The sequence below is a fragment of the Dysidea avara genome, chromosome 8 (genome assembly GCF_963678975.1).
Source record: "Dysidea avara chromosome 8, odDysAvar1.4, whole genome shotgun sequence".
Lineage (NCBI taxonomy): Eukaryota > Metazoa > Porifera > Demospongiae > Dictyoceratida > Dysideidae > Dysidea > Dysidea avara.
The window spans coordinates 19385911-19410394 of record NC_089279.1 but is presented as its reverse complement, the minus strand read 5'-3'; the positions used below and the strand labels follow the sequence as shown (position 1 = coordinate 19410394).

The window sequence follows — 24484 nt, the reverse complement described above, 5'->3', positions numbered from 1 at the left end:
GAATGAAAAACTTGTACTTAGTGACTGGATGTTTGTGAAATTACCATAATTCATGTGACACAAAGCATCAATACTATGAACTTTCGTTGTAAATAATTAAAGGAAAAATGCAACACAGCTATAGCTACACTTACTGATTATTAACAAGACAAAATAAGACACATATCTACTAATAATGTTATATTCTGGATACTAAATACTGGAATACACAATCCATTTACATGTAATCAGACAAAAGATAATTGAGCAATTATCTTAGCCTTTACATCAGCATGGAGGTCCCAAAGGCGTTTTACCTAAAACAAGACAAAAACCACATTCAGCATTATATGGTTAACATACAGTAAAATTCCCTTGAAATAAAAGACACTGTACGGTAAAATGTGACTGGATCTGGGAAAACCGGTTTTATTGCCTGTGACAGCATGTTTGATTTTCCCCATGAACACAAAGCTACATGAATACACTTGATTATCAAATTTTACTGTTGAAATCAGCCAGGCTTGAGCGGTCTGCTTTTGCTGGCTGCTTTTCCCAAACCACAGTGCTGTACCATATGAGCAGTCTGGAGCTTTAATGGAGTTCTGGTCAACCTGGGGATGGCTGTATGTGGCTATATAGCTCTGTGATGCTGAATAAAGACTTGTGCTGTAAATGTTCTTTCAATTTAGCACTAAATGGCCCACAATTTGGCCTCTATGTGTTTCTCTGTAATTTGTAAACAATCTTTTGCCTCCCATTAGAGCTTGCCTAATACTGTTAACTTCAAGTTAAAAGCTATCTAAAATGGTAGGAAACTTAGCTGTTGGCCATTTGTACAGTGGAAGCTCTGAAAAGTAAGGATTTGGTGCAAAACATGTTAAAATTTGGTACATCATTGTCAAACTACAACACACTGAATATTTAAAACTGGTATTTCTAAACTAGGTGGTTTTCCCAGAGACAGTCACATATACTCATTGTGTAAGACAGCCAGTGTGGCCTGCAGACCTTCTAAAAAGAAAGTCCAATAAACTGGTCCTGAAGTGTCAATTACAAACAAATTCCATTATCAGAGGCAACTCTAGGGGTTTGTAAAATTTCCAGAAACTAGTCAAGTAAGATCGAGATGCCCTAATAGAGCAGTCACATCAATACAACTGTCAAGCATATATTTATTTATGAACTGCTGAAATTGCTTTCAAATTTAACTTGAAATAATTATGTAAGTTATCAAGGGTGGAATAATCATTAAAGGTTGCTTAATAACAGAATAAGCAAGTGTGTACTATATGTTCTTTGCTTTTTGCTATGACTGAAATATGATATGGTAATACTCAAGTCTCTTCATATAATTTGTTTATTATACCTGTGACATTCCATTGTTGTACAATGTAGTGAAGTTCTTCAGTAGATCCTCAGCAATTTCTGGACTGTATGTGATTTTCATACCAACCTCTGCTGCATTCAGTAAGTCAAAGTAGTTTTCTTGGTACACAGTTCCTCTTCCCCACTATGAATAAATAAAATACAGTGAATCTAGCCTAATCTGACACCTCTGTTGTCCAGAATATCTCTATAATTTAACAGAGTTTGCTGCATTAATAAAACCTTTTACTACGTACATATGTAATATAGCCAACATCTCCACTAATCTGTTAGTGTCATTGAGCATGAAATTTCAATGTGGAACCAACTACAGTACATATGTCATTTGTTAATGTATATGTACAATTGCACAATTATGGGGTAGATATTCTGAAGCAAAAACCTAGCATTTAGTTAAATGCTATATTGTTTTGTTTTACCACTGCACAAATAGCTCAAAGTAAGTCATGTACATCACAACAGTACCATAGAAGATTCTTATAGTTGATGATGCAATAATCAAGTATGTGTATAATAAAATGACTCAATAATTATGCATGATTGAAACTGTTCTATGTCCAAACATGGTGTCAGAAGTTAAGAGAAAGAACACATGGCAGCCTACCAGTTACTACTCCCCCTTCCCCCCGAGCTAATGAACTGCCATGACAATGTGGCCACTAATTAGAAAGTTTTTCATAATGCTTGTGACAACTATGCAATAGCAGCAGAGTTGATGCAGCCATTCAAGCTGCAACACTAGTTAAGGAAAAGAATGGAAACAAATAATGAACAGGCTAGGATTTACAGCAGAAGAATTGAAGAAAAGTCCTTCAATACTAGTCAAGCTGGAAAGCACTTTTCATTGACACAGAATATTTTGCTTGAACAATATAGTTCTCACAATGCAGAGTAGCAGCCAGAGGCAAAAATCAGTTCCTGACTTGCCTAAAGCATTTGACTGAATTGCACGTTTTCATAACTTGGTAAGATAAAACAGTGTTGAAATACTCAGAAGCAGTGAAACCACCAGACAGCAGCTCAAGCATCTCAACAATGAAGCAAATATTCACCCAATTAATGCCTTTAAACTTAAATGCAAACTCAGAAATTTTCCATGAGCATCACTTTGCACATATCCATGCATGCAATTACTACTTTCATTATGACTTTCAATGCAATATACAATACTTTATAATTACCTGGTCATCCAGTGTTTGCTTGACAAGACGAACTCTGGAAAGTTGTCCAACATAGTTTGACCTCAACAGATCTGATGAGAGTGCTGCTGTAACTTGTACCTCAATCATGAACTGTGCGTTTGTTGGCCTTTTAGACAATCCAATAATCAGTGTCCTGGTGCTGTGTGTAATAAAGATTAAAAAAATAATCACAGTAGATTGGACACATACATACATACATACATGCATACATACATATACATACATACATACATACATACATACATACATACATCATACATACATACATACATACATACATACATACATACATACATACATACATACATACATACATACATACATACATACATACATACATACATACATACATACATACATACATACATACATACATACACATTTATAGCTTTCCCCAGTAGAGCAGTAAAACTGTCAATTTGCTACCAACATCAAAGTAATTTTTTAAAATTATATGCATTCTTTTTACCACATCAAAAGAGTTTTGAGTAAAGTAGAGCAGCTGCACTGCTCTTTAGGGAAGCCTGATATTACAACTGAAGAATAAGATAGCCCATCACATTTTTTCATATGCATAAACAATAAAGAATGCAGTTGTAGATAATGCTATTGGCTTATATCTAAGCATATACCTGTTAAAATCCTACATCAGCTGGTCTGCATTAGAGCTATGATGACTGTTTTTGGAATGTTTGTGGTAGAGCTTCAATTTTTATGACTGAATTCAGTACGACTAATACCCTTATCTTTACGGTAGCAACTGATTTTCTGTACCAGACACCACTATGATACAGAACAATATCCTTATTCATTTTTTGTTTATGTTAATCCATGGATACTTATACTCAAGTAAATTAATTGTCACTCTAAGTGCGCTAACCACTCCTCCTGGAATTTTCACCACAGGTCATGAACAGGGTATAGAGATGTTGAGTAACACTACAAATTACATTGCATATACTGTACTGGTATACCTGCCATCATATGTCCAGTAGTCTTCATTAATACCTGCAGTCAGCTTGGTCCAGGGGGTATAATTTATATTAGTATCTTGATCAACTTGAATGTGTTTGGCTGTAAAATAAAAAAAATATCTATATACATTATATATCTGTAAGTACAATGTAAACAAGTAAATGCTACATATGTACTAAGTAACCATAGAGTTAACCTCTACAATGTAATGTTTATACAGAAAATTATGTATCTAGCCACAAACACACAATAGATAAGTATATTCTCAGCTGTTGATTGTTATTTGCATATAAGCTTGAGATGCTTACCTGCATGCTGTTACATGTAGCTTATGAGGCTAACCAGCAAATTTCAAATCATTATAAGGAACAAGGCTAATGTTTTTGAGCAGTGTTCAAAAAAATCATTTCGCCCGCTGGAAATACCTATCAATTCCAAAATAATGTTAGTATGTTAGACAATTTACACTGATGATTCATCTTTAAATGGTCTATTATTCATCTGTCTGGTTGATACATTAGAGCATTTCATTTTGTAGTTGTGCTCTTAAAGTTCTACTAAATGCAGTCTATTAAAATTGTTGACTGCACTGTTGATACACACAAGCAATTTTAAGGTAACATAATTGCTTCAAAATTAATAAAGTGTGTTTTCTACACATGCTTAATATTCTCGAAATACTGTCAGAAATACTGTCCGTATAATGACAGCATCCATATTCCATAATGCTTGTTAAGCATACTTTATAATGTCTTTAGATACTTGCTACTATATTATAAATTGACATGAAGGAGAATGGTACCTTGGAGCAATGTTTACCACTGTGGAGGCTAATGCAGAGTCTACAATGTCTAATACTGGTTGATTTTAACTATGATAAACTTTCCTTTCATGGTTAATTGTGGAGTTCATTATTGCAAATACGTATCATGATATTGTTGCAAATACGCACCACTACAAATACACTCAAAATTTAAAATTGCTATATTCATATATGTTTAGTAGCACAAGAAGACTGGAAAACCAACCAAATTAACCTATAGAGATTGCACATCCTAGTACTCACCTGGCCAACAACCAAATATATGTACCTCATAACCACGTGACTCTGGTCTTCCATCAAATGTGTAACCATCATATGCTCCAACTGCGATCTGTAGAGTATACCTGGTGTTTAGCACAAGTTGTGATTTGTGATCTAACGCACACTGTTACACGTACTGGTCAATTGTCTTCATTGAGAAGGACTGAGTGGCATATTCAGGAGGTGTAGCTTGATACTTGGTAGTATGACCATCATCTTCATACAGCGTGTACTCACTTGGACTATGATATGACATAGATTGTTAATGCAAAAACTCCCTATACACCATTAACAATTGAAAAGTACAGTTGTATTTTTTGTTTCACTACTTTAACTACATAGCATTTAAAAATCCCAAATTGTTTTGTGCAATCTCAGACCCCATGGGCATAAAACTAGCTCTGTGTTCTCTGAAAAGAAAAGTAAATCAGCTAAGACAACATAAAAATATTAACTGCGTAGTTTACATTTTACATTTTAACATAACCATAAAGGATCGTAGAAATAAAAGTAGTGAAACAAGTGTGATTGCCTACACCTGCAGATATACATATACTAGTGGACTTTTACTACTTCAGTCTAGCCATAACCATGACTGAATAAGTTCACTAGTATATCTGCAGGTTTAGGCAATCTCCACAACTTTTTAATTCTATGATCCCTAATTGAACTTTAAATTGATAATTTTGAACTTTAAATTGGTGATTTTCGTTGTACTTGTTTGTTTACTTTGTAACAGAATTATGACAGGTTAACTTGTGCATACCACATCAATAGAAAGAATGGCTCAAAAAATTAAATTTGCATCCAAATGTGCCTTTATGTTTCATTTTTAGGTATGCTCCACCCGTTACACAGTGTTACAAATGAAGAACGGTGTGAGATGCACCTCTGCCAGCCACTACAAATAAAAGTTAATTACCCTTATCAATGTGATGGTCAGTGACAGGTAAACTACCACATGCTACCATGAATCAATACCTTGCACTGTCAGCTAAAAAACAAATGTGACACAGAGGAGGGCAAAGATAAGTCCATGATGCATGCATTGTACAAACTGCAAAAGTCATCCGTTGGGCTGAAGCGATACATGTCTAATACAGTGATTGCATGATAGATTCCATGTTACATTATCATCATGTCTATTAATAATCTTAAGAATGGGGTGCATCCATTTTGAGTTCCATTGTGAATTCCTACTTATCACAGTAATAATGTACAACAAATTATAAATTTCTTAAACTAGCTACGTATATACTTGGTAAATCACTGCAATTATATTAATGAGCTATGCTTACTCAACTCCTGGAAATACCATCAACTTCAACACATCAGGAATGACTTGAGCTGAGCCAAGAACATCTAACAGACTATATATAAGCCACAAATGGTTAACAGTGGACGTACCAAAATTATCTGGTTTCATTGGAATGATGGAGCCAGTTTTAACAAAAACTGGTGTTTCAGACAAAGTGAACCTCTTGCTGAGCTCAACATTTCCCTCTATCCATTCACCAGTTGACCAGCACACAAAGGTTCCCTGTCAGTGAGCATACAACTATGCTGAAATTATAGCAAGCTGTATGTTTTCCATTGTTAAATTTTCAATGATGACTTGAGTACAGTAATACTATTTCACACTGAAAGTTACTGTTATAATAATCCACACAAAAACAGCCAAGCTGTGAAAAAGTGGTGCCTTAAAAAGCCTGGGTGAAAGAAGTTGTGAAATCAAAGGTGGTGGCCAAGAAATGGTTGCAATGATGTGCTAATAAATTTTAACAATGGCTTGCACTTTTTCACAACTTGGCTGTTTTTGTGTGGATTTCACTTCTTTTTGTACTTTATACAAAACCAGCCTATGGCTGACTTTTAAATTTGTTTTTACTCACATTTCTTTTTTTCTATGTAGATACAATGATGAATATTAAAGACAGACTTATAAATGTATTTCATTGCATAATATTACTGTGATACTCTAATAGAGTGCACATTTTATTGAGGACTTCTAATGGAACATACATAGAATTTTGTAGAACAATCTAGTACTTCTATTGGTAGATCTATGAAATTATAATTACAAACATATTTTGATTATAAGCAGAATTCAAGTAAAATTTCATCTATAAAGCAAAAATTAAGTGAGGTGACCAGTCAATGTAGCAGTGGTTCAGTGGTTAAGGATGCAGGTGTTACGTATGGAGGTCCCTGGTTTGAACTCTGGTAAGTTTTTTTCAACATTTTTTGCACACCTTTTATACTCCACGGTGACTACTCTATTGGAGTAACTCGATCCCGCAATTTTACACTTGCTTAGTTTTTGCTGTCGCTGTAACTCAACTGCCATTCAAACTATTAAAAGGCACTGCTATGATGATCAGTTTATCTACACACCAATTTTCAAGTTATCGTACAGTACAATTGTATAGTAGGGACCACAAAGGAGTAGACGTGGCCCACAAAATAATATCACCCAAAAACCAACCTCAATTTTCCCTTACAATGATGAGGCAGTATTGGTGAGGTAAATCTAAGCCTAAACAAGCTTTCAGATTGACCCAAAATGCTTTCAACAAGTTGCTACAGAATTTTTAAAAAGTTTTATTTTACAGAATTTTCTACTGGCTGAGTAAGTGACTGACTGACTGATGCCTTCAGACAAGCATAACTCGATAACAGCTATGGCTATGGGCTTGATTTTTTCACTGTTCGACGTTGCTTTGGCCCGACAGGTGCCTTTTGGCATACCGCAGTATGTACAATGCATTCGTCATGGACTTACCAGTGTCCTCCTTTGTGTCCCATCATTCATCTTTGCTGGCAGGGAAAGGTGTCGATTTGGCACGAGCACGTGATGGCTTCTCTTCGAAATTGAAATCGTCTGTATTTTTCATCATGGCTATTTTGATTGTAGAGGTGCTTTTAAAACATTTCTTGATTTGTACTGCTGTGTAACAGGTTGAACATAGCCTACAGCTAAGCGTAATGGATACTTGCGTGGCACGATTTCTTTCTTTGGTTTACGTGGATTGTAGAGGTGCCTTTCAAACAGTTCTTAATTCGAAATACTGTGTAACATAGCTGACAACGAAGCATAATGGATACCTCACTTTTCAGACAATAATTGATATAGCTGGGGCGTGCAGTGCCTTTTCAGATATGGTATGCATGGGTTCACCACAGTCATAATAGAATTTATTTATAAAAAAAGTTAACAAACAAGTACATGAAAAAATTTGGAATTTTCAACTAGAGTAGGGACCATAGCACATCGATAAAAAGTACTGAAACAAGTTGGAGTAGTCCATGATATTAAATCACTGTAAAACAATAAGAAGTGTTATATCCCTACTGTGCATTTCTGTTATGGTATCTTGAGCACAGTAGGGACATAACACTTCTTATTGTTTTACAGTGATTTAATATCATGGACTACTCCAACTTGTTTCAGTACTTTTTATCAATGTGCTATGGTCCCTACTCCAGTTGAAAATTCCAAATTTTTCATCTACTTGTTTCTATACTTGGTTTACCCTGTAGCCGTGACAGAAATTTGATCTTTTTATGTGAATAAATGCTCATAACTCCTTGAATATTCCTCAGATTCACAACAAACTTGGTACGTGAATCCACCATTAATGACTGCTCTTTTACAGCATGAATAATACTCTAATAGTGCAGTCATGTATACACTTGTCAAACCATAAACTGGCATATCTTTCCACATTTGTACGTCAGCAGTATAATACTTAATCCTTGTGATATATGACATGTGAGCTTATGGTATTTACATGCTATAGTGCTGCAACCTGCTTTAATAAACTCATTATTGCCTATGAAGTTACAGTACAACATAAACCACTGCATTTCCTCCACCACTTATAGTTGTGTGCCAATTACAAGGACTTAGTACAGCATACCTCAGGTAACCAGATGGACTTGGCAGCCAGCTCCGTAATGTTGTCCATGGGAGCTACTATTGGACTGACTATTATTTGTGAGCCAAAAATATATTGATCCTTGTATGAGTATGCGTGAGGGCTTTCTGGAGTCCAGTAATACATTGGCTTGACAATACCCAATCCTGTGTGAGACATACGTAACAGTTTCAGTAACACAATAAATAGTTCAGACCTGTATCATAAGCAGCTCTGGCCTCAGTGTAAATATAAGGAACCATAGCAGCCCTGTGTCTCATGGCATTACGCATTATCTTATAATTCTCCTAAAAAATAACATAATATATATATATATTCCATTTAATACCTCTAGCTTACATAAGGATACACCCAAATCCGTCGGTCATTGAGATAGTTCTTCATACAGTGGGTCCTGAACAATGGTGAATAAATCCCCCACTGCACCCACCTGTGTTCAAGTATAAGATGACTACATAATAAAACACTGTATTGTATACCTAGTGTATAACTCTGGAGGAGAAGAGAAAACAAATCCACCAATGTCATGGCTCCAGTAGACAAAAGCAACATTAGATGCAGTCAGTGTAAAATAAACTTGGAAGGACAGTGAATCCCATGACTGAAATGTTAACAGTGATATTATGACTAATTCTAACAGAAGTGGACTGGCGTCTTAACTGGAATAACATCACCAGAGAATCCAACTTGATATCTATGGTTGCCAAGACCACCCCATCGATGAAGGATAAATGGTCTTGTGTAGTTTGGCTATATAAACAGAAAATATAAAATAATAAATGTTTCAAAATCAGTGATAATACACTTTGATGAATTGCCTTGTCAAGCAATTTGATGGACAAAAGTTTTGGCCGATTAACTATACAGTTACTCTCAACTTTAAATATAAATACATTAATAAATTAAAGTTTTATCAGTATTTCTACTATACCATTATTGAGTATTCAGATACTGTTAGTAACTATTCTGTGAATCCTTTTATCAAAATGTAAGATATTATCTTACACTGGCATCAAACTGTATCGGATTAGTGAAGAAAATGTGGTTCAACCAGAACGTAGGATTAACACCTGGTATGTTAATAACCTCCTCTCCTATAGAGTACAATGACAAATTCATACAATAGCACACATAATTATACCTTGTTGCCAGTCTAGCCACCAGAAGTCTATGCCTTCCTTCACCCTTGCCCCCAAGACTATCTTAAACCAATTAGTAGTGAACTAGGAATTGATAAGCATACAATGCTCACATTTACAACTGACGCTTTTTGGACATGATATATGCTTACTGTTACATTGGTAATATCAAGTGGAACATAATCGTTGGTCTGAGGAACAAGAATCAAATAATGATCATGCACACATCAACACTTTAGCTGGAGAACATACAGCAAACTCACTGAAGGATTAATTCCCATAGCCATAGCTATTTCCTTATATGTGTCCTCCCATGGTTGAACACCTGATGCAGGATGTAAGTTCAGTGTGTTCTTGATGTTGTGAGTTTCACACCTGTACAAAGACATGCACAGGAATTGATAATACCTATATTGTATTAACAATTAACCATACCAGTCAAGAAATCCTGAGGCATCGGGGAAAAGGTGCTTGTCCCACGTAAATCCAGTCCAACCAATGGAATGACCTGACTACAGGAATTATACAAACATTGAGGTTTACCATATCAATTACACATTGAAATGAACAACGTAACAAAAACATAGTCTGAATTTCTTTTAGTCTGTAGTATTCCAAAAACTAAACTATATATCTATATAAAAATGCAGAACTGTTAGTCCAGAACTATAGCTTCAATGGTTGTGCATTCAAATAATTGACTAGAGTATATATATCTCAACAGTATACTGCTGCATATCATAGAATTGTACAACGGGTCTATGTGTCATTAAGTAATATCAAATACCTGATCTTTCTTTCCTAAAGCAGCTTCCTTGTAGAAAGTGATGTGCCAATCCATATCAGTTACTAACACATCCAAGGGTATTCCCCTCTGTTGATACTCATCAACAATTTCCTATATCAGGTAACAAGATATGTTTCCATAGCACTGACTTAAGCGTGAAAACATAGAAATTTATGACAAAAATTGTCATAATGCATGTCATATTTCCTGACTGGAATATATTATATTCCTTAATTACAAAAAAATCACAAGTTAATTATTTCCTTAAATAATTATTTACAAGTCATTAAAACTGGATTATAATATATCGCACATTTGCGACATTGTAATTTCATATTATAAATTGTCATGCACAAAACCACAGGAAACATATATTAGTGATATAAGTGTAGCTGCTATTTAATACCTACCATTTCACCGAAGTCACTGTAAGCCCAGTAGTGTGAAAAGTAAATCCCAAATGCAAATCTTGGAGGGATAGGGATTTTACCAGATACCTGGAGATGTACACAATGAAAAATATTGAATTTCAACAGAAGCAAGGTTTATTTAAAATACATTATTTATAAATAAATTTATGCTGTATCCATTACCTTTGTAAAATCTCTCAGAGCATCTGTGTAATCTACACAACACCAACAGAGATTTGTCACATACAGTAGCATAGTGGAAACCATGCCTACTTACTGTGCCCATATCCAAAGAAGTACCAGTCACGATATGTGTTTGTACCGTAGTAACATTTAGGCATGCCTTTGCTTATCTTTCCTGAATCATAACAACAACCCTAGAAACAGCATAAAACAACTTCAAATGGTATTTTCAATAACTCTTCTGTCACACAAGACAACTACCATCTAAGTCTGCTCTGTACCCCTGTGAATTTGATATAATAATATACATGTACTACTAGTAATAACCAACAAACAATCAATTTTGTTTGTTTGGAATACGATGACACAGGGGAAGTGGAGCAGGCCAAAGAGTGAGGAAGCCAACATCAACAATAAAGTTATTCAGTGGAGTTTGAAGTATGCGAGAGATATGGATACTAGCCTAGATCTGCATGCCCCAGGAAAATTTTTCAATATTTAGAAACTTTTTAAAACTGTGTTTGTACAGGGAAATTAAGTAGGTTTTATGAAATATAACTGATCAATTATAGAGTGATATACTGCTCAATTAATATATGTCACTGATCAACAAACGTGACGGAGTTGCACAGTTCTTCTGCCGCCTATCCCTATAATTATGGGTAATTATACATGTAACCACCTTTCCTTCACAGTCAAACTGATGTATCCCAATGTATCCACAGTCAATACGTTGATAAGGATCAACATTACATTTCTGTTGATCAGGAGGACCCAAACTTCTGTTCATCACCCAAGGCCAATCATTACCGGTAAATCGTGGACTATTAGTATCATCAACCACCACATAGCCATTTGTTGATATTAACCTGAAAACACAGCACAGTATTGTAAATGTATTGTCACCATCATAAGTGCTATCTCACTAGGCATGTTAAGGTTAAAGCCTTTGAATACACAAAACCAGAATCTTGGTATCAAAACATTGTGGATTATAGGAAATCAGCCACAATTATACAATGAATGCTATTCACATTCTCAACATAGTTTATCTTATGATACATACACAAAATGTGCCCTTGGGCAGTAATTAAAAGGTGCATCTAACTAGTTAAAACCTACACACTGCTGTTTATGCAGCTATAGAAACTATAAACCTATTGTAATACTAACTAATCTTCATCCAGACAACATACTGACAGCTAACTTCAACTTCTTAGCACACGGGAGCCCTCCACATTTGAGTCCCTTGGTTGGCAATACTTTCTTCCGGGTATACAATATTCTTGGTTCTCCTTGGCTCTCCACTATTCTTAGTTGCCAGTAACTTCAAACTACTTGGCTTGTACTCCAGTATATTTTGAGACATCATGTCCCCGTAACATGTGACAAATAAACAAAACATTTATCATGTAACTATCCATTAACTATTCACAGCTACGACCACTCAAGTTCATTGCAGCTGCTGCCTTGTAATATGTCCCAACCATGAACCAACAATCTTTTGTCATTTCCACTATGCATCACATGCGCAATTTATCATGTGATGCAATGCTTGATTCGTCGATGATTTGCGATGTGACCCACAAAAGTAATAGAGCCGCGCCAGTGTGCAAGTAGCTACTGTAGAGCTCCAGGGCTGTAAAATTTGGTGTGATTTTTAATTTTAAAAAATTCTGCCTCTCTCCGAACCATCCAAACCCCTCCTGGCTATGCCCTTAATTATAGGGTCAGCTCTACAATTGTACTGCTTACTTATTTTACAATGCTTTTAGTTTTATACTAAAAAGCACAACAAAAAAGCTAAATAGTTACGTTGTGTATTGAAAGGTATAAAGAGTGTAAGAGTAACTAACATTTGGTAGGGATCATGGAGGTATGCCCAAAAATGTCACTCAAAGCACTGGCCTCACTTTTTCTTCACACCAGCTTGGCAGTATTGGCTAGGCATAATCAAGCTTAAAAATGAAAAATATTTTCAGAGTGACCCCTAACCCTTCCAACAAGTTTCTATCAAAATTTAGTAGAAAAATTTGAATTAAGTTTCTGCTAACTGACTGACTACCTGATTCTCTAGCCAACATAACTCTAAAGATACAGGCTGGATTTCTTCACTGCTCGATGTCATTTTGGCTCGAGATGTGCCTTTTTGCCAACCTCAGCAGCTACAATGTGTACATAATCCTGGTTCTCATTGTGTTTCTCAGTGTGGAGTGCTGGTTAGAGGAAACATGTCATGGCTTCAGAAACAAGAATCATCTGTAATTCTGTAGTTACTGACTGGATAGATTGCGGAGGCACTTTTCATACCATACTTCACTTGAAACTCTGTAAATATAATGGGTGGAACAAACTGAAAAGGAAGTGGAATGGTCACTTTACTTTGCAGTAACAGTCAAGGTATGTTCAGTCATGCAATAATTGCATCTGGTATATTTTTTAACTTTACGACCGGATCTGCAAAAACCCAGCATAATAAGCATTTTTGAGTTCTTTATTATTATATATTTATAATCTACTTAGCCAAGTGTATGCTCTTGTAAAACTTCAGCCTCATGTGCCAATAATGTTTGGAGTTACAGCCCTTTAAAGTAGAAACAACAAAAAGATCAATTTGTACAGCAAGTATAGGGAAAATAAATTACAGGTGCTTACTAAAATGGTATCACAAGGATGTACAGAGAAACTCGAATGATTGTGTTTACATTGAATAGGGAAATTCCATTGCTGGTAGGCTTGAGTCTATTATGCTCCAAAATTCGCCTAATATGCTTTTTGGCATTTCCCCAATTTTCTGCCTATTATGCTAGTTTTTATGCTTTTCATAAATGTATTATGCTTTCATTTTATGTTTTTTTTGTGCAGATAAATTCTTCGTGTGATAGAATTTGATGGAAAGTGTCACTTCAACTGCAACATACAAATAATAGCAATAGCTTGAAATTGGGATGTGCTTCAGAGTTAGTAGGCATATTAGAGCAAGGAGTCTGGGCAGCATATCTATAGTCCCTCAGAAACTATAGACATTTTATTGTCTAGTATCTTTGTAGTTCTGTGTATGCAAATAATTAGGTATAAATATTATGTATGGTTTTTGATTGATCTTCTGAGTTGTAGCAATTGGTATTCAAAGGACAACAACTGCTATGTATATATGCAGCACCATGCCAAGAACATATTAGCCTCCTGGGAATAAACACTCAAATGGTTTTCATTCTCTCTGTTGCATACGATGACTGTTCTATTAGAGTGTTTGACTTTTCTATTAGAGAACCTTGATTTTTTTGAAATAATTTCCTAGTTTGATATTAACTGCAAACCTGCACAGACTTCACTATTCTCAGTGTCCAGTATACTGACTCATCACTAACTTTTATTATCATCAGAGCTTCTATTGTATTGTCTTCCAATCGAGCTTCCAATATATTATATTCATCATATCACATTTTATTTTAAATCAGACGATGAGACATGTTATATAATGCCAAATTCAATGACTGAAGTTCAGCTAAACTGCTTTGCCATGCCTTGGTACTAGTTGGCACATGACTGCATGTGTCCTATAAAACTCAAATCCACAATGAAAGCACTCATTCCATCGAGTGTAAACTTGTAAGGACTGTAGCTAGTGCAATTTTCTACTCGTTGTCAGGAATCAATTCACCATCAAATACAGGTTAGTTCTTGAGTTTGTGACTGTTATAGCAGAATTTATACCTTATGGTGGTGGAAATTTGCCGATTATGCTCTTAATTATGCTCCATTATGCCAGCATTATGCTTTTCATCCCCTATTATGCCAAAAATTATGCCAGCACAATTGACACAGGGCTAATTGCTGGGTAATTTTTCTTATATCACTTTTCACTAAATACAAAGACGAAATCATTGAAGAAAGATTGAATGCACACATGCATACTATCGCTTTGAAATGACATAAAGAAATGGCCAATACTCACATATCCATTGGTCTACATTGCAAAAATTTTCGAAAACAGTCACAAGCATTTAATATTCAGTGGCGTAGCCAAGAAAAAAATTTTTACTGAGGCAACGTTATAGCTACATTGACCAAACTGAGGGTCTGCTTCTGACTCAACAACTGATTCACAAATATACTTTCAAGTATGGGTGGTACAGCATTTTGCAGGTTGACTATCTGGTTACAGGGACAGATCCAGACTTTTTGAAAGGGGGTTCCACTCTGGAATTGCAACTTCAGCCTAGCTGTAAGTCAAAGACAGCCCAACTGTGAGCCAAAGACCAAAAAAAAAGTTATTATCTGCTGACAATAGTTTCCCCTCACCACCTAGGTATATTCATGACTACATAGATGGCTTGCTACACTGCTCCTCTTAAGAATACTGTGACTGCTCTATTAGAGTATCTTGAGTAAGAGACTCTTTCAAAAGGGGGAGGGGGGGGGGGGTTTCCATGGAACCCTTTGAACCCCCTTGGATCTGCCCCTGGGTTGGATGGAGGAAACTGTTTCAGAAGACTCTGAGCATTTTTCTACATGTCATAAGTAATGTTTCATGCAGCATAGTTAGTACTACAGTATACCATGCTTCAATTATTAGAATAGTTTAATTGCATGCAACACAACTTACTCCGAGATATTTTGAGCGGTCAGGCCATCCATGGACTGTAACTGAGGTCATAGTCATGCACACTACTTTTTATTGATCTGATGTCAAGTTTAAGTCAGAGATAATTATCTCTTTCATGTGATGCTCAACTGCATGTGCTAAGCATGCCAAGCTAGGGAGTCTGGGGGAATGCTCCCTCAAGGAAAATTTTGAAAATATATGCTTTGAAATGGCATGTGGAGCAGGCTATTTTTTTGATTGTAACTGCTAATGCATGATCAATTAGCTCAATGCAATGTCATGCAGTTGACTCATTGGATTCGGAACCTTTGAAAAGGAATGTAAAGACAATTAACATATGTGTAAATGATCAAGTAGTGTAACGAGAACAGTGGCTATAATCTGTACTGAATGTTCTATTAGAGTATATTACAATGACTGCTCTATTAGAGTATCTCGGTCTTTCACAAATTCAAGCCACACAAAATAGTATCTATGACTGTAGTACTAAGCAGGGCTGGAGCCTATGGTGACATGGTGCCTTGCATGGTGCTGGACCACTTTTCAGCTACTGGGGTACAGTAATGCTGTCTAGTAACGTTTGAATAGAAAATCCGGGGTGCCAAAACTCAGGCCTGCTCAGCCTGTTGCTGAGCATTTTTACCAAGGCAGCTGCCTCAATGGTAGCTACGCCATTGATATTTATTTAAATGAAACAAACTACGTAGAGTATTTAACAATATATGAAGTGGCCATCTTTTTACTAAAAAAAATAGTGAAACAAGAGACATGATTGTATACCATAGCTATATGTGGGAAATCTCTATACTGGAATTAAGCCAAAGTAGGGATTTTACAGTAGCAATAGTATACAATCATAACTCTACTTTATAGTGAATACAGTCCCTAGTAGGATGTTACTAATAACTGGATCCCTTATCATCCAATAGTGGATGACTAGAACAATCCAAATTTGGATGATTATTTGCAGTGTTGGGAGTAACGCATTACATTTGTAACGCGTTACGTAATATTATTACTTTTGTGGTACCTAAGTAATATAACGAAATATGCTATAAAAACAGGTAATATAACTCAAGTTACTTTACTTACAAATGTAACGTGTTACCTAAGTAATATAGTTACTGTAACGAGTCTAATATTACGTAATATTATTACTACAAGTAACGAAGTTACTAATCTCGTTAGTAATCCACTGAGTAATGCCTAGCTACAACGAAGTATTAAAGCCTACTGAATGAAGCTTACAATGAAATCATGTCACGTGATAAGGTGGTAGTTTCACACGTCACAGCTTAAGGCTGTGGACACAAAGTAATATAATATGTAATATTATTATAGTTACTTTATTTTATGAGTAATATGTAACTGTAACTAAATAGTTCAGTTGCAAGTAATATGTAATATGTAACTAGTTACTTTAAAAAGTAACTTGCCCAACACTGATTATTTGTGACTGGGCCTGTGGAAATAGGGCATGTGGGCACATGATTTTAGTATACTTTTTCAAACTTTCATCACTCATAACCTTTTGTACCATTATGCTATGGCAATGCAATTTTCAGCTCTTAGTAACCATACAATTGGCTTTATGATGCAAATTAAAGAAAGTGAATATTCTGTTTCAGTACTGAGATATCACCTGTAGAGTGACGGGGTATAGTTTGTGCCCACATGCCCTTTTTGCAGGTTTGGTCACATTTTATCATTATCATCCATATAATAAATTGTACTAATGCACTATCATACAGTACAGTAGTACTGCATAGTAGGGATCACAAAGGAGTAGGCGTAGTCCACGAAATAACATCGTCCAAACACCAGCCTTGATTTCCCTTGACAATGATGAGGCAGTATTGGTTAGGTAAAACTAAGCCCAAACAAGCTTTCAGATTGACCCGAAATGCTTTCAAAAAGTTGCTACGGAATTTTTAAAATAATGTATTAACATAATTTTCTACTGACTGACTGCTTGACTGACTGATACCTTCAGACAAGTGTAACTTGATAACAGCTAAGGCTACGGACTTGATTTTTTCACTGTTCAACGTTGCTTTGGCCCGAGAGGTGCCTTTTGGTATACCGCAATACATACAATGCATTCTTCATGGACTTACCAGTGTCCTCCTTTGTGTCCCATTCATCTTTGCTGACAGTGAAAAATGTTGATTTGGCAATAGTACGTGATGGCTTCTCTTCGTAATGGAAATCGTCTGTATTTTTCATAGTGGCTGTTTTGATTGCAGAGGTGCTTTTCAAACAATTCTTGATTCGTACTACTGTGTAACGGGTTGAACGTAGCCAACAACAAAGCGTAATGGATACTTCACTTTTCAGACAACAATTGATATAACTGGGGCACACAGCACCATTTCTTTCAGTATGCATGGATTGCAGAGGTGCTTTTCAAACAGTTCTAGATTGGAAATACTGTGTAACGGGTTGAACATAGCTGACAACGAAGCATAATGGATACTTTACTTTTCAGACAATGATTGATATAGCTGAGGCATGTGGTGCCATTTCAGATGCGGTATGTGTGGGTTCACGAGTCATAATACAAAAAAAGTTAACAAACAAGTAACACAGGAATTTTCAACTAGAGTAGGGACCATAGCACATTAATAAAAAGTACTGAAACAAGCTGGAGTAGTGCACGATATTAAATCACAATAAAACAATAAAAAGTGTAATATTCCTACTGTGCTCAAGATACCATAAGGGAAATGCACAGTAGGGATATAACACTTCTTATTGTTTTACTGTGATTTAATATTGTGGACTACTCCAGCTTGTTTCAGTACTTTATATTAATGTGCCATGGTCCCTACTCTAGTCCAATTTTTTCAGTGTACTTGTAGAGATATACTTTTAAGATACTCTTGTATAAATGAACTAACACTGTTACTGCAGTATTATATTATATAGCAAAATAAATCAAAAGCAAATGTGCAATCACATATTTGCACATTACACAAAATTTTCACATAAATTCTGTATATCTTCCTGTTATAATGCTTACCCTAGTGTACAGTGTAGATCAGCAGCATCATTCTGATTATAACAGTCAAGTGTTCTCTCACCATTAGCACCATCTAATGTCTATACAGTTAGAGCAATGTATTTCTTCAGAGTGATTATTATGAGTTAGATAAGACTGTGCATGTATACATTTTGTGGCAAAGGCTAAGTTTTATGCACTTACTCATTACATATGTATTAATGTTATTCCATAAAATACAATACTGTAACCAGGAAAAAACATCCATTTGGCATGTGAAGAGTTTATAAAATAGCACCAGTACAAGATGGTTATATAATTTGGGCTAACAATTGTGATACTACTTTAGCCTTAGCTTGTCAGGCAAGTGAAGGCCCACACAGCACTCTGGTGTGCCTTGACAAGACACTGGAATGACTGGAGTGATGTAAATGGTATGCCTGGACAAAACGTGCGCACTTGATGGATTGCCAACCGTATAGCCAAACATTGCTTTGCACATGAAGTACAGTGCTCAAATGTATGCATAGACCATCATCTATTTGGCTTCTCTGAAAAATGTTATTTCCTGGATTAAACAACTCCTTTGCCTGGTTTTTGTGTCTTATCAACACTTACGTCAGCAATGTTCAGATATAAATCATGGCTCTTGTCCAAGGGTGGCTCTTATGACAATAATTCCAGGCTGTGGAGTGGGCTGAGTGGCTACTATCTGGGGCAGCTATTAACTAATAAAACATGGTATGTAACTTCAATTTTCTATAATGAAAATTCTAGTGTAATAGACTAGAATGTATATAAACTTGTAGATCTATCAGTGGAAATTCTATGTACTTTGTATTAGAAGTGCCGAGTCAGAAAAAAGGCTTTATTAGAGTATTGAAAAAATATTAAAACAGGCTACATCAAGACATACAGTAGTGTGTCGCGCGGCCAAGTACAGCTCATGCAGGTCCATGAAGCTTCCTCAGGGTAGGGAACCTCCCATTCCAAATTTGAGTTGAAACCTCCTAGCCATCACTGAGATATGCTCTTCAATGTTTGTCTTATTTTCTTTCTTAATCTTCTTTTCTTTTTCAATCAAGTCAAGATATATTCTTTATGCACTTAAAATTTAAAGGGAAATACAGCATGTGTAAGTTATGGTGATCTTTCTAAGTGTTGCAAAATGAAGAAAATATAAGATAAATTGTGAAGGTGTATAACTCAGTGATGGCTAGGCAAACTCAATTCAATTATAGGAGGTACCCTAACCTAGGGAGTCTCTATTGCAAGGTTCTGGTTAAGCACCATCGAGTGTGAAAACAGCGTTTTCTTGGTTTTTGTATAATATACATTTGCCTGTTCCTTGGTCGTACAATATACTATCGTGTGTCTTGATAGAGCATCATCAGCATCACTATACTTTTATGTCATATATACTATATCATTACTTACTCTTATTGTTCCCATCAAGTTTCCATCAAGGGTTTGATTAATTGCTGGTTGAGGAAACCACATTGTAGTGTTACCATTAAACTTAACTACCACTTGTATATTATCTCCAGTGAAGGCTGAGTCATCTGGTTTATAATTCACCTATTAACATAAGAACTATATGATTTTGTAAATGAATACTACATAACTAATCCTGCCCTAACATGGGAAATGAAAGTTACAAACTACTGTTTAGCCTCAATATTGAGGGAGAAATTTTGCTCATTTGAGGCTTTGGAGGTTAACAGGAAAATTTTTATCCTTGAAATACTAATACCTCCATACATTTTGAGATTTTTTGCAAATCTGTGAAAAATTTTAATTAGGTTACATTGCTCAACCTTGAAAAATTTTCCCCTCAAAATATTTAGGCTATACGGTACCATCACCACTATTTACACAAGGCCACTTATTGTTGATGCAACTTTTCATATCGGCCTAACCCAATGCAGGTGGGAAGCCCACTATTCATTGCAATTGTTCATGCATCTGACTGCTTTATTAGAGCTGGCTGAATCCTCTATTGGATCTGTCATTGATTACTATCTAAAAAGTAAAAGGGTTAAAGTTCTGACTCTGAGTTCCTCTATACTTAGCTACAGTATGTAAGCATGTTACTTTACATTTCCATACAATCATTAAACATAGAGATGTTGTGAAAACTGCATGATGTCATGATACTGATCATTTAGACAGTGAGACATTAGCATTGAGACAAAGCAATGTTAATGGGGATCTGAAATATAAAATTATTAATAGGTGGCCCAAAATAGCATCTACCGACATGAAGCCAAGTAGTGGTAATGGGCTTATCAATGTCATGGCCCACTTCCAGGTAGGGTGGGGCAATACAGGGGATTTGACAAAGTTTAGTGTCACATTCCCCAATACTGGGGAAAAGAAGCTTGTCTAAACCCCACTATGTCCCTTCCTCAAAAGAGGGATTCTATATGGGATTTGATTTACCTATTAAAATAATTTTGGTTCAGCAAATTGCAAAGCCCCAAAAAGTGGGGCAATATGTAGATCTCAAATCTCCAGGGAACCTCTGGGGGTGGGAGGTGAGGCTTGACAATGATAGGTGAACAATCAAGTACAATGTAGTTTCAGTAGGCCAGTCACAATTTAAATACTCCTTCCATGATGGCTAGTTAATATAATCACCATACAGTACAGCACAGTGGAACCTTGATTATCCGAATACTGATTAACTGAACTCTCGAATATCCGAACACCAAATCAACTGCTCAATTAGGGTATTTTGTCAACAAGTGTATGCTTTATTAGAGTAGTTGAGCAAAGCTCTCTATATAAATGTATGGATGTTCAATTTTACGTACTATTTGATTATATGAACACCTTTTCCCCCAAATTAGTTTGGACAATTGAGTTTCTGCTGCAGTGCTGTATATTATTAGGGATCATGAATGTTTGGGCTTTTGTGGCCAAAAACATCACAATAAAACCAGCCTCACAAGACGTTCATGGTGCCTTGGCAGTATTGGTTAGGAATAACCAAGCCCAAAAGTGTCTTTAGTATGACTTGAAACATTTCCAAAAAGTTGTTACAAATTTTTAAAAATTATTAAGAAGTTTCTACTGCTTGACTGACTGACTGACTAACAAATGGTTTCAGACAAGTGTAACTTGATAATGGCTAAGGCTAAGGGCTTGCTTTTCACTGTTTGATGTCACTTTGTCCTGAGATGTGTCTTTTGGTATAACACAAGTATGTACAATGCACGCATCATGGACTTACCTTTGTCCTCCTTTGTATCCCATTTCTTTTTGCTGAAAGCCCAAGGTGTCAATTAATGGCTTCCCTATGTTTGTAAACAGGAATCATCCGTATTTTCTCCTTGGTGACTACAGAAGCATTTCTCCTACTGTTCCTTGTTTGTAATACTGTGAAATGGACTGAACATAACTGAAAAGGAAGTGTAATGGTCACTTCCGAGTCAGTAATTGATAGTTAAGGCCTGCAAATTGTCTATATTTTTCATGGTGACTGGATTGATCGCAGAGATGTTTCTCTTGGAATTTGTAGCCCTGTGTAACGGGCTGAACATACAAAGTGAATGGTCACTTCACTTTTGAGTCAGTAATTGATAGCTGGGGCATGTGTTCAGATGAAAATACTAACTCTGGTGCTCTCCTTTCTTTTGATGTGGTATGCACGAGTTCACCAGTCACAATAATGCACCTATCAATGTCATGCCCTGCCTGCCAACCTTGGGTAGGGTGGGGGAATACAGGGGATTTAACAAAGTCTAGTGTGAAATTCCCCAGTACTGGGACTAAGAAGCTTGTCAAACCTCACATGTCCCCACCTCGAAAGAGGGGTTTCTATAGGAAATTTGATTTATCTATTAAAATAAAGTTTGGTTCAGTAAATTGCCACTGTCAAAAGCCCCAAGATGTAGATATAAAATCCCTAGTAGGTGTATGGGGATCCTCAGGGGTGGGCCTTGACATTGATATGTGCATAATGTTACAAAAAAAGTAAACAAGTATAAGTAAAAATTAAGAATTTCAAGTTCGATTAGGGACTATAGAAAGAAAAAGTGGGGAAACAAGGGTACACCTGCATGCAGATATGCTAGTGGTCAGTTTAACAGTTATGGCCTAATGGGGTAGCTAACTATAGACTGAAGTAGGGATTAAATGCCTACCAGTATATCTGCATGTGTAGGTGACCTCCCTTGGTTCCCTACGTTTTCCCTCTGATCCCTAATTGACTTAAAATTCCTTATACCGTTTAGAACTACTATTGCATACCGTGATGTAATCGGTTTTTATTGTAATTCCGTTTTCTCCCGTATTTGTGACCGTATATTTTGGCACTTCATCGTCCTCCATGAACCGATCCACAAAGACAAACGTCGCGTCATCGTTGAACTCCACCATCCCTGTGTTGTCTGTAGGTGTCCACTCCATTCTTATTAGCCTGGAAGTCAAGATGGTAAATCTAGCGTTGGGCGTCACCTGAGCAATCGCCTTGGGATTAGCTTTAGGTGAGTAGTTGAGACATCGTGCCGCATGTATGATTGTCAATAAACCAAATACTTTCCACATTTTAGCGTACCGACTAGTCATGCACTTTCGGGCTCGTGCACTTGAGTCTCGTGACTATGCAGATATCGTGAGGTCTGCGCATGTATGCTAAAACTAGATGGGCGTTTACCCAATTGAGCTGTTAACGAGTTAGTGAGTCACACTTCACAGGTACCGTGGCTGGTATTTGTGAAATGCATAGCTATTCATATTTGTGTCAAATTGTGTGCCAACATCGGTTGATTGATTTGTTACTGGGATAACCAGCTTACGCTGACAGGGAGCTGTGAAACATTACAGCTCAGGAACGTACGTACAATTTACAATTTATATACTGCATATACATACAACAAACTTATAACTAAAAAAAAAGTATTAATCATTGGTCCAGCCATTACAATTGTGATAATCTATTAGAAAGCGAGTTAATTGAGTCAGATTCAATGATTTGGTGGGGTAAACTATTCCAGTCATGAATGGTCTTGGGAAAGAAACTCATCTGGTCATACGTTGTTGATGACCATGATATCACATAGTGGAGTTGGTGATAATAGCAGGTGTTATAAGTAGAAGTGAATGGTGTTGTGGGATGTCAATAAATGTAGTTTTGTTAACAAGGTTATAAGTGAAACATATTTAGTCTTCTGTATAGGCAAAAGTACATAATATAATAATGTATTCTTGTACTTTTTTATTATTATACTCTTGGTATAGGTGATGTTCTAGTAAAGCCCAGTTTAATATAGATAACATTTCAGATACATGCACTACTTGTTAGATGATAGTCACCCATAACCCAACTAGCTGTTCTTCGTTGAATATTCTCAAGGTTATCAATCAAATATTGTTGGTATGGGTCCGAGAACAGGTCTTACAAGAGTAAAATAAGCAGATTCTTTGACTTCTTTAGTGCATTTGTGCTATATTTGTTTGATGAGATTTAATACTTTAGTTGCTTTCAATGCCTTGATCACTTTAAGTTGGGACCACGTCATAGAACTGTGAAGTCTGATACCTAGCTTATAGGTAGTGAGGTTGGTCTGTAGTGTCTAATAGGTACTCATGAACATAGTAGACTGTTGGGGTAGAGGTAAGTGATCTGGTACAAGTCATTGTCACACATTTCTCAGTGTTCAATTTCATCTGCCAAATATCTGTCCACTGGGCTAGTTTGTTTAAATCTTGCTGTAAGATAAGGTGGTCTTGAGGTGACTTAATTACTTTATATAGAACACAGTCATCGGCATAAAGGCTAATG

General features: G+C 36.1%; 1 protein-coding gene across 3 annotated transcripts; it reads right to left on the bottom strand.

Annotated features, from left to right (window-relative positions):
• Positions 1-86: 86 nt before the first annotated feature.
• On the bottom strand, positions 87-23314 carry LOC136264474 (oligosaccharide 4-alpha-D-glucosyltransferase-like). 3 transcript variants are annotated; one of them, XM_066059224.1, is made up of 26 exons: positions 22951-23314; positions 20134-20274; positions 18718-18797; positions 11769-11955; positions 11181-11280; positions 11087-11118; positions 10904-10990; positions 10494-10604; positions 10142-10218; positions 9970-10081; positions 9859-9897; positions 9709-9790; positions 9573-9661; positions 9228-9317; positions 9047-9168; positions 8907-8997; positions 8764-8854; positions 8550-8713; positions 6037-6169; positions 5928-5991; positions 4767-4871; positions 4612-4712; positions 3545-3644; positions 2550-2709; positions 1349-1492; positions 87-296 (listed from the first exon to the last, which is right to left on the bottom strand). In XM_066059224.1, the coding sequence occupies exons 1-26, from the start codon at positions 23266-23268 to the stop codon at positions 228-230; spliced, it is 2889 nt and encodes a 962-aa protein (XP_065915296.1). In that variant the 5' UTR covers positions 23269-23314; the 3' UTR covers positions 87-227. The 3 variants fall into 3 exon arrangements, 2 of the variants coding, with proteins under 2 accessions (XP_065915296.1, XP_065915297.1); XM_066059225.1 differs by lacking the exons at positions 18718-18797; positions 20134-20274; positions 22951-23314 and adding an exon at positions 12283-13403; XR_010705144.1 differs by lacking the exons at positions 87-296; positions 1349-1492; positions 2550-2709 and having other exon boundaries at positions 3609-3644; positions 4612-4699; positions 4753-4871.
• Positions 23315-24484: the final 1170 nt, after the last annotated feature.

Coding starts and splice junctions, on each gene's coding strand:
- LOC136264474 (XM_066059224.1), bottom strand. CDS start 23,268: ATGACTAGTCGGTACGCTAAAATGTGGAAAGTATTTGGTTTATTGACA. Junction 20,275..22,950: donor TAAAAACCGATTACATCACG/GTATGCAATAGT, acceptor TTATGTTAATAG/GTGAATTATAAACCAGATGA. Junction 8,998..9,046: donor CCTCCAGAGTTATACACTAG/GTATACAATACA, acceptor ACTTGAACACAG/GTGGGTGCAGTGGGGGATTT.